At 34.1% G+C, this 11,146-nt stretch overlaps 1 protein-coding gene across 6 annotated transcripts; it reads right to left on the bottom strand.

The window, feature by feature from the left end:
- Positions 1 to 2,555: 2,555 nt before the first annotated feature.
- Positions 2,556 to 10,978, bottom strand: LOC6625184 (G protein alpha q subunit). 6 transcript variants are annotated; one of them, XM_002050706.4, is made up of 10 exons: positions 10,808 to 10,967; positions 9,015 to 9,196; positions 6,495 to 7,231; positions 5,867 to 6,051; positions 5,634 to 5,788; positions 5,349 to 5,477; positions 4,499 to 4,628; positions 4,282 to 4,435; positions 4,055 to 4,162; positions 2,556 to 3,424 (listed from the first exon to the last, which is right to left on the bottom strand). In XM_002050706.4, exons 3-10 carry the CDS (start codon positions 6,610 to 6,612, stop codon positions 3,342 to 3,344), a joined length of 1,062 nt encoding a protein of 353 aa, XP_002050742.1. In that variant the 5' UTR covers positions 6,613 to 7,231; positions 9,015 to 9,196; positions 10,808 to 10,967; the 3' UTR covers positions 2,556 to 3,341. The 6 variants fall into 6 exon arrangements, with proteins under 6 accessions (XP_002050742.1, XP_015030122.1, XP_070066643.1 ...); XM_015174636.3 differs by having other exon boundaries at positions 9,015 to 9,870; XM_015174637.3 differs by lacking the exon at positions 2,556 to 3,424 and adding an exon at positions 3,626 to 3,862 and having other exon boundaries at positions 9,015 to 9,870; positions 10,808 to 10,968.
- Positions 10,979 to 11,146: the final 168 nt, after the last annotated feature.

Raw genomic sequence — 11,146 nt, forward strand, 5'->3', positions numbered from 1 at the left:
TAGAAGGCACAAAACGCTAACTAAACCAAATTTTTGTTTTTTACTCTCATGTATGTTTGTTTTCTGTATTTGAAATTTTATCTTTTCATTATAAATATGGTATGTTAGTTTATGTAGACTACATACATATGCATATGCGTTAAGTTCAAAATTACAAATTTAGCCTTTGCCAAAAACTGAAAAACTTCTCTCGTTGAAACCGCCAAATTGTTTTCCGAACCCAAATTTCTTATACACATACATTATTATGTTGGAACCAAAGAGTGATATAAATTAACAATATGAAACTCGAGCATGTTTGGCATGCTCCAGAAATAAGGATTTTCAGCTCGTACTCTAAGGATTTGCCTGCGAAATGAATGTGGTCAATGTCAACCAAAATACTGGAGACTTTTCTCTGCTCACCGATGCAATTCATTGGACGGAAAACTATATAAGTGTATGTATTTGCTTGTGTGTGTGTGTGTGTGTGTGTATGTAATGCTAATACAAAATGTACAGCGTCTCGGCTTGAACCCTTATAAGACCTTCGACCCCGGGGGGTATCGCTAGCATTTCTTTCTTTTTATATAAGAACTTAAGTATTTGTATTTCTATTAGTTTGGTTGTTTTTTTTTTTCATTAGTTTTTGGTTCTGTTATGAGTCATCCTTGCAAAAACCCTTTTAGAGCACATACCAACTTTAGGATCTTTAATATCGGTCGACACTTTATTATATTGGCAATCTATTCAAAACTTTTGTTCTGATCGGGCTTCTAATTTCGGCTAGCCGAGCATTTCGCATCTTATGTATTCTGCATCATCTTCTTCTTGTAAACAACGAAAAATTCGGTACGCATATGTTTAGTTTTTTTTTTGCCTTATATAAATACACATTTATTGACTTAATCAAGCTTTTTAAAAGCTAATCAATTCATCAATTTATTAATTGTAAAAATTTTGTTATTCATTTCATTTACTACATCTTCGGTTTACGTGGATTAAAGCTTTATACAACACACTGTTGAATCTTACTTAAATTCTAGATGCGTATTGGTATTACAATTATACGGCGGAGTTGTACGGTTGTTAATGATAAATGGATATTGATGCCGATTACAAGTATATGTAAATGAGGTTACGAAAATGTGTTATATATATCTATATATAATATATATATATATTTGTATATTTGAAATAGGAAAATTGTTTGTTATTTTCCGAATAGCAAAACTGTGTGTTGAGATTAAAGAGTTACCCAGCAAAGGACGTTTAACTGACAAAGCAGCAGAAAATAATAATAGAATAAACAGTCGGATACAATAATTAGGACTCAATAACAAAAAAAAAAAACAATTATTTACCTTGATTTGCATTTCGTTTACCCCTCGCCTGATCGCTTGACTGATAAGTTCAAGTGGTAAACCAAATGTTTCTCTCTACAAAACAGTTCTAGATATATAAAATTATGAAAAACATTGTTTGATTCATATTTATTTTACATATACATATATGTATGTGTGTATGTATGTGTGGTTTGTGTTTTTTAATTCATTTTTGACCACATACATAGAGAAAAATTGTGTTATTTGGATTTTTACATAAATAGTTTTGTTTTGTTGTTGTTGGTTGTTTATGTTTTTTTTTGATTTATTTTTATTTAATTTTTTTGTTTTTATGTTTTCTGCTTGTGTGTGTGCGCTTCGTTTTGTTGCTTTACTAACATTCTATAGCTGTAGATTAAATTAAACTAAAATTTAAAAACAAAAACAAAACATTGTCTATAACATAAGCAAAACAGACTAACAAAATAATAATTAATATATAAGTATATTAAAAATATTATTTGAAAAAAATCAAGCTACATTCCTTACAAAATGTTCTCCTTCGAAATGTTACAATTGTTAACAATTTAATTTATGATCATAGTTTTTGTTTTATCTTTATAGTATTATTCTCAATTTTTTTTTTCATTATTATTTTTATATTTGTTTCAGTTAATGGAAAATTTGTTGATGGCATCAAGATTAGCTGCATCTGATAGTAGGTGCTTATGTAGTTGTATGTATGTATTACATATAGGCATTAATTAGTTTAAATATTGATGATTATGACTGTTGCTGTTGTTGTTACTGTCGCTAAATATAGTTATGCTGCAGCTATGAAAACGTTTGACAAACAGACGTGTTTATTAATTATAGTTAGATGTAATCTGGCCGTCATTTGTACAATGCAAATGCGTTTGTTACCTTTCTTTCAATTTTGTTTTTGTTTTCATTATTACGTTATATAGTACTTAATCATCGCGTTGATAATCGTTTCCCATTTTGTGTGTGTGTGTATTTGCGTGTATTAGTATTAGGATTTGTAATTTACATTAGAATGATTCTTTCTCGCGTTACAAATTAATTAATTCATTAAACATTACATAGTTATCTGTGTATGTATGCATGTATGTTTGTCTGTATGTATGCAATGTATGTATATACACATATTATGCGCTCGTATGTAATATATAAATATTTCAGTAAACAATAGTTGCAATATTTACGCTTTTAGCTTAATAAAAAATACAATATTATATCTGCGATTCAATTGTTGTTGTTGTTGTTGTTTTTCATCTTTCTTAAGTTTACAGGATTTGTTGTGATTTTTAAGTGATTATGAGAAAGTTCTAACATTTATTGTTTATGCAAAAATTACTATTTGTTTATAAGTTACATTTTGTTGTTGGTTTCTGTAAAATGTTTATGCTTCAGTACGGCAAAAATTGTTTCCATTTGTTGTTCCTTTCAAGCTTTTGATTAAATTATAGTTTTTTGTTTTCTTATCTTGGTTTTTTTTTCTCATTTTTTTCTATCAATTTTATTACAAAAGTTCTATAATAATGAATTTTAAATATTATTTTTACTTTACTCGTACTTGGTATCAGATGTTTTTTTTTTTTGTTTTGTTTTATTTTATAATTCCACACAAATTAAAATGTATATAGCAATCGCATTATCATCATTATTATACTTGTTTTTCTTTTTCCATCAGTTTTAGTATGGTTCTACAATTTTCTGCTGATGTTAAAATTTAAGAAACTTGTGTTTGGGCCTAATTTACGCTTAATCTTCGGCAAACATTAGTTTTATTCTTTCTTTCTTTGTTTTGTTTTTATATTAATATGCGAAAAAGGAATTATGAATGTTTACATATTTTTATATATATAAACGCATATATATAAGATTATATATATATTTATATATATATATATATATGTGTGTGCGTGTACATACATATACATTTTGTATATATATATATATATATATATATGTATAATAAAAATCACAAAAATAGTTTTCTGATCCAAATCCAGTTTAGACCAAATTGTATTCCTTAAGATTGGATTGCAGAATTGTATCCTTTACAGCTGCAAACACAAACCTTATATTTTCAGTATCTAAAGAAGAGAGCAAAAAGAAATCTTTGTTTTAGTCACATTCAAAGGGACAAACATAAATGATGGATCTAATTGTCATTGTAACCATTACCAATTAATTCACATTTATTTAGAGTTCCTAACTTCAGTCGAATCTCACTAAAACTAAGTGCAGTTTAGGAATAATAATAATAATAAAAATAATAATGAGAAACAATAAAATAAACAATTACATTTTACTCTATATTTTGTCATTAAGAATCAAATAAAAGCATACAAAATGTAAGGCATGAAATTAATTTATATAGGTTTTCATATATGTATATAGAGGTTGGCTTCTCAATCGATATTCCATTATAATTGGGGGTAGTGTGTGAGTCGTTTATTCTATAACTTTTAGTAGTAATCGCAAGATCGTATCTTTCACAGCGGCGAACACGAGGTTGCAGTTTCTGGTATCTAAAATATCTCATTTTTTTTAGTAACTTTTCTCTGACACTCAAAATTAAAGAGTCTGGTTAGCGACTTAATTTCAGCAGGCGAGCAACAAAAGCAAATCGTGATCAAAGGTCTAACGCGAAGTATTTACAATAGTTAAATGTCAGCAAAAGCAATCTCGCTATATACACCCAACAAGGAAGCGTTACTTACCTGTAGCACAGGTGAAATGAGAATAGATAATCTTTTCGGAATCTGGATTTAAGTCTACAAACATGCGCAGTATGAATTCACGGGCTGCTATTGCATCTCGCTGTGGACCTGTTAGCAATAAAAATGGGAAAAATCGTTTACAACTAGCACAACTACAAAACTAGCATTAGCAATAGATCTAAGGGTATTACTTGTGGTAAATATTACAAGAAACGAAGCGTACTTACCATCGTATTCAGGAAAATAGTCCACCAAATGCGAATACATGATTTTCTCCTCTAACAAATCTTTCTTGTTAAGGAATAGAATAACTGATGAATTTTGGAACCACGGGTATGTAATAATAGTTCTAAATAAAGCTTTTGATTCCTCCATGCGATTCTGCAATAAATTCAACATAATTGTAAATTGAAATAACTAATTAAGAATTTCAATTAAACTTACCTCATTATCAGATTCAAACAAGATCTGATCGTATTCAGATAGCGCTACCAAAAATATTATTGAGGTAACATTCTCAAAGCAATGAATCCACTTTCTTCGCTCCGAACGCTGACCGCCAACATCCACCATTCTGGATATAGCAAATAGGCATTAATAAGGCAATAAATAATGAACTTGGTTAACTAAAGACAATGCCAAATTAGGTGAGTAATTAAGTAAGCGAAGAAGCTAAACTAAAAGCTATATAGTAAGTGAAGAAATCAAATGATATGTACAGAGATATGATTGAAATGTTGTTGTTAATCACATAAATTGGTTTACTACTTGTTGCTTTAGTTCAGGCTGATTTGCTCAAAATTGTAGCTGATTATGCATGTATGTTGAGATAAATGCGATATATAGACATATACCTAAATAAAAGTGGTGGCAATGGAAAGCTATAGTCATTTATTCCAGTTGTCGGACAACGGGATCGCAATATATCCTGCTCACTGGGCAAATAATCAGGCTGCCCTAGGCGCTCAATATTGTCAAGGTAGCTAATTGGAAGATGTTTATATAGGAAGATTTATAATAGAATTTTCAATCTGTTTGTTTGTCAACGTAAAAACAGTCCGCTACTAAATTCTGTCAGCCTGATGGAGTTTATGCTTAAGTAGCTAACCGATAACCGTTCATAGTTTTAATTGTTTAAAACTAATCTTACTTATATTAAATGATATATGTTTAGACAAATTCCACAAATAGTGCTGGTTAGAAAGGAAACAATTAAACGAATAATCAATTAACCAAAAACCAAAGAACATATTAGACACATGCAAATCAATAACATTGGAGTCATTGTAGCTACCTAAATCTGATCTCTTCTAAGTCAAAGGGATACTCAATGATCCCCGTTGTCGGCACACGAACTCTTAAAATGTCTTGCTCAGTGGGTAAATAATCAGGTTGAGCCACACGATCGAGATCCATCAGATAACTATACATAATACATATATAAGAATAAAATCGTATTTAGTATATATCAAGTTATTTCTTAATTTAAAGAATATCGTCAATGTGCGAACTGCTGTCTCATTTGCTATGCTCGATCATTGAGCAATGGATATATATCCATGTCCAACAATTAACTCACTATTTAGCGGAATCTGTCAACTGATATTCTCTTCGACGATCGTAGCATTCCTGTATGCCAACATCGGACCACAGCGTTTTTATGGCATTCAAATATGGATCCTCAAATGTTGTGACTGTTTCATAGTCAATGCTCATCACCAGATCGGCGAGTGCCTGCAAAGCAATTGGGAATTAAATTAATATATTTCTGATAAATCAATGTATTATTATTTTTTCTTGAATGGTACTCACATTATGCTCGCCAACACCATATGATATTTTGAGCATATCCATGGCTTTGATCATGGACTGCATGGCCATGAATATATTTTGGAACACCAGCTTAATGTAGCCGCGTTTGTCATCGTCCGAGTACCCGCTGCCATGGATAATACGCATCTGTTTGATGAACGTTGATTTGCCGGACTCGCCCGTGCCTGCGCATATCAGGGAAGAACCAAGTGTGGCATTAGTATTTGAGTATAGCGTAGCAACCAAACCTGCCACAACACCGCACCTCAATCGCGGCAGATAGAGGAGCACTCTACTAATTAGCAAAAATGTGGCGATACCAAACAGACGCAATAAATTGCAATTGCATTAAGTGCGGGCTGCGGAGTGCGAGTGAAATTCAATCACACACAATATATTACACACATAAACTGTGTACATAGTATGTGCAGCGTATCAGTAATACAATTTTGCATACTAATTGAAGCCACACAGCACAGGGCAATGCGCCCCGATGGGCCAGGAGTGCAGCCAACAAAGGCACAAGCATTTACATGAATGGGTCAAGGCTGTATTGCTGGACTCCATCTGGCTGATTGATGATGGTTGCTGCATTGGTCAACCACCAACCTGGTCGGGCAATACTCACCCAGCAGGAGCAGTTTAAGTTCACGGCGTGCATCTCGCTTGTCGCGCCGCAGCTGTTTCTCGATTTCCTGATTGATCCGCTTTTGTTCCTTGGCCTCTTCCGATAAACAGCACTCCATGCTAACTGGATTAAAGGACGCTTACGCGTTCTGCCGAGCCTTTACCACGCTCCGTGACGTGCGTAAATCTTTCAGTTGGATTTTAGGGCTTATCCTGTTTTCTATACTAAAGTAGTTTTTGCCCCTCCTCTACTTGCTTCAAGTTAATTAATTGTTTTTGGTGTTGCTGTTTATCAGGTTGTTTTGTTTTAACCGAATCCCGTTTAGTGTTTTCTTGCTCTCTAAGTTTGTGCTACATAAATTGTTGAATGCTTTTGTTTTTTTTTTTTTTTTAATTTCGATTTACTCAGTTGCTCGGGAGCATTTGTACTTTGGCGTTGCTCGCTGTTCTCTACGACACTCAGGCTCTCTTTGGCTATGGCTTGTTTCCTTCAAAGGATTCTCTTGTTTGCGTGTGCTGTGTGCGCTTGTGTGTGTGAGTGTGTGTGTCTGTGTGTGTGTTGTGTGTTGTGCGGGGGTTTATTCTGTTCCGTTTATAGTACTCAGTACTCAGTTGACTATCTTCCTCCTAAACAGACTTTGGCGCATCTCTCTGACAATGACGAGTACAAATACGATGACCACATCGAGCACGACGACTTCAACTGATTGGCGTTGTGTTCCGGCTGTTCATAAACACCTGCAAGCAGAGAAATTTCATTTAAATTTAATTTACTTTATTATATCATCTATTATCTATTTGAACCATGCCAGTTTAAGTTTGATATTTTGTTTTGTTTTCTGAATAAGGGCAAGAGCAGAAAATTCAATTAACAGTACCTTAGCAGTTTTGGGAGGAAGTGCCCATTATCAACCCCCCGCCAAATAGACGCAAAACAAAACTTTCAACAAGTTCATGCGAATTCTAGCTTCCACATATATTGGCCTTGCTCAAAACTAAATCAGTTTCCCACAAGGGATCATTAGCTGAACGAGTGATCAGCACAATGCTAACTATAATTCTAATTGTCGCCTGCACTCGAAACAATGTTTAAGGATAATTGAATTGATATTATTCATAAATGTTATTTCCAGTTCTGTTTCCAGAATAGCTTGCGGTTTTTCAACGAAGCAAGTAATGCGGTTTGTGTATACATAATTGTACAAAACAACATATGAGCAATATACATATCAGTGCACATACATATAATTATATGTTTAATGTTTAGACATACTATATATATACACAAGAGCTTGATTACACTTTCGGTTGTTGTTTTTTTGTGTACAATTATTAAATTACCAAAAAGTTGTACCCAAAACTATTTCACGAGGCATTCCAAATACGCCCACAGCAACTTATTAAGCATGTAAACAATTTAAATGGTTTTAGGAAACTGAGAACATAAAAAAAACTAAATTCATTTGTTTAGCACAAAAGAGTACAATATATATTTAAGGGGTAATCTGATGATGGAGCGTCTTTGTGAATGATAATTAAAGTCCCTTTGAAACCACTTGAAACTCTATACAATTGTTGTAGGGTATTTGAACGTGTTTAGTTTTGTAAATCAAAGTCAGCTCGGAGAATAAATGGATAAGGCGATTAGCTGACGCAGCAGACAACAGTAGCACCAGTCCGATAAAGAATCTCAGATAAACTCTAGATGTGCTACCAGCTTGATAAGACTTTAGTAGCTTCAGCAGTTCGTTAAAACGGTTCAACCATTTCATATATACATATATACATCACCAACTCATTCTCACCCTGGGAGCACGAGAGCGCGCACAAGCAAATAAATACAATTTTCAACAGGTTTGTCGCAAGTTCCCTGCTCAAACAAAAACTAAACTCAGCCCCAGCCCCAGACCCAGACCCATCCATGTCCACACCCACACCCACGCCCATTTGGGGCCAGGAGGGCATCATAATAGCTGACTGCATTCGGTTAATTGTCGGCATTAGTCACTGGCGTTATAGAGAACTTAGATCCGCATTATTATTCATGGCTCTTATCAGTCGTATTAAAGTGTAGCATAATATTCAAAATCCGAGCAACAAGTGGCAAAGGCATAGATTAATTATATTTATATCATTTATCTATATACATATATATACACACACAGTCTGACTGACAGACGGAATGTGATTCCTGAACTAGATGAGACACTTTGTAAGATGCTTTCGATCGGAAATCAAACGCACTTTCGTATACACTACCAAAAAAAGAACAAGTGCTTAATCGATTTGAAATCATTTTGCAATTCGGAAAACTCTGGACTAACGCACTTCTCAAGCATTCAAGTTGTTTGAGATGGGGCAACATCCACTGCGCGGGGTGGAAACGAAAGGTTCAGGGCAGTACGGGTGAATTGTGGGAAATGGGTGAAAACAAAACACTCGAGCGTGTATATACATACAAACGCACACACACACACACACACACACACACGCATACATATAAGTATAAACAAATACTTACGCATTAAGCTATCGGCTGTGTGTTGCTGTGAGACATTTATGAATAAAAACCTAATTGCAATTTGTAGACGATGACGACGACGACGACGATGCACTTTATGACGAGATAAATCCAAACGTTCTGCCTTGCTTGATCTTCTTCTTGTTAATCAAATAAATCTGTGGTCGTTTTATGTACTAGCACTAAATAATAATTAAAATAAAAAAACAAACGATTTTTGCTTTTCTGGCTTTTTTTGTTGTCGTAGTGTTTCCCTGCAGCTTATTTAAATCGGTGTCGTTTTTGGATACATATATACATATATATATATGAATATATATATGTGTGTGTATGTGTATATAGCTTATGCGTGAAGTAGTTTGTGTGTATGTAATATTCCTATGTGGTTATGCTTTATGAGGTGATGTTTCCGTTGCTTCACGACGTGTCGGTTTTCTGCTTCTTGAATCGTTATCGTTTGATTTAGTTGCGTTTGGAAAACATTAGTTTTAAGGAACGTGTGTAGTTGGTTATATCTGCATGTTTGCATATATATATATTTATATATATGTAATTATTTTAATTGATTATTAAATGTTGCATTTGCTGGTCAAGCTTCGTTTTGTTTCACTGTCTGCGGCTTTTGATTAGTTTAATTTTTGAGACCAGTTTTATTTTTATTTAAATGCAACGAAGATTTGTTAAATTTGATTATTTAAACAAAAACTTTTGTATGACGACGAGCAGAGAACGGTTATTTTTCTAGCTGTATTCTTTTACTTTCGCTCACACGCAACACTTAAATGCTTCTTTTGTATTTAATTTTCTGCATACTTTATGCTTCTTGTATTTGTTTATTTTCCGGTATGCAGTGGAACTGCAAGAAAAATAGAGAACATTTTCATTGTAAGCTTGGGAAACACTTCGTTTATATGGAGCAACAGCAGCCGCACTCGCAGTCACAGTCGCCGTCGCAGTCACAGTGAAGTCCACCCACGCACCCCACCCAACCAGTCAGTGTTCTCCTGCTCCAGAGTTCGCCTGCAACTATTATGTACTTTAATGTAGAAAAAAAAAAACGTATGCCCCGTGCAATTTTAAATGTACACTGACGCGGGCTTTGTGGCTTTTTATAAGCATAAACAATATGCGGGTACAATAACACTAACTTCTTATGCCACAAATGGGAGCTACTTTTGCATTTTGTACAAAATAAAAAAAAAAAAATAATATAGAATTTACTGGCCGTTTGCAAAATGTGCTAAATAATGCCAAAACATGCTGTTTGCTTGGGCAAGCAGTGCGCTACAGTGTTGTCACTGCTAAATTTGGCTGGGCAAATGTTGCCAATTGCATGGGCATATGCCAGCGAATGCAAATGCGAACAAATTAAACACGATATGCATGTAGTTAACAATTGATATGTGGTCACATCAGCATAAGCATAAGTGCAAAATGCAAATAAGCATACAGATATCACTGATAGGATAGATAGATAGTGCCCTGTAGCTGTATAGCTGTTTCGCTCGCACCTCTATACACACACGCGCACTGCTATACACACAGAGCGAGGGCGAGGCAAAAACGAACATGAAAAAATTTTTGGCCAGAAAATTGTCGATTCTGGTTTGCCGAATTGTTTAACAATTATGTGCCATTCTTTTCACCTATGCCCATAATTTCGTTGTTTATCTACTCGCCGCACAAACACGCCCAAAATTTGATAACTATTCCTAGCAAGTTGGTTCTGGTATTTCTCAACTAGCTGCTGCTGCTGGTTTTTGTCGGTGCTTTGATATTCGATTTAAACTCACAACATATTTGATTTTGCATTGTTCGGTTAACGTTAACGCACGGCCCGTAGTGACTTTTTTGCTTTGTCAACTCTTAAATTTTCTTAAGTATTTACACTTTTTTATTAACGCAACACCAACACACACGAAAGAGTCACCGACATAGGAGCATGATTGCATGAATTTTACAAGGTAGCGCTTATATGTGCGCAAATTGGACTGCGCAGAATTTTTGACGTCATACGCTCACATTTGCCAGGGCTGCTTAAAGAACTATTAGAAGGGATGCGGCAAACAATTTGATATCGGCACAATTAATTCAATCTATCGAATAAAAACATTAATCGAGAATTAAGCAAT

Source organism: Drosophila virilis, chromosome 5, assembly GCF_030788295.1.
Source record: "Drosophila virilis strain 15010-1051.87 chromosome 5, Dvir_AGI_RSII-ME, whole genome shotgun sequence".
Classification (NCBI taxonomy): domain Eukaryota; kingdom Metazoa; phylum Arthropoda; class Insecta; order Diptera; family Drosophilidae; genus Drosophila; species Drosophila virilis.

Excerpts from the sequence above, each read along its gene's own strand:
- LOC6625184 (XM_070210542.1), bottom strand. The coding sequence starts at position 6,612 with ATGGAGTGCTGTTTATCGGAAGAGGCCAAGGAACAAAAGCGGATCAAT. Across the intron at positions 4,629-5,348 it reads TTAGAAGAGATCAGATTTAG|AATGGTGGATGTTGGCGGTC; the intron begins GTAGCTACAATG and ends TGCTATATCCAG. Across the intron at positions 3,425-4,054 it reads TCATTTCACCTGTGCTACAG|ATACTGAAAATATAAGGTTT; the intron begins GTAAGTAACGCT and ends TCTCTTCTTTAG.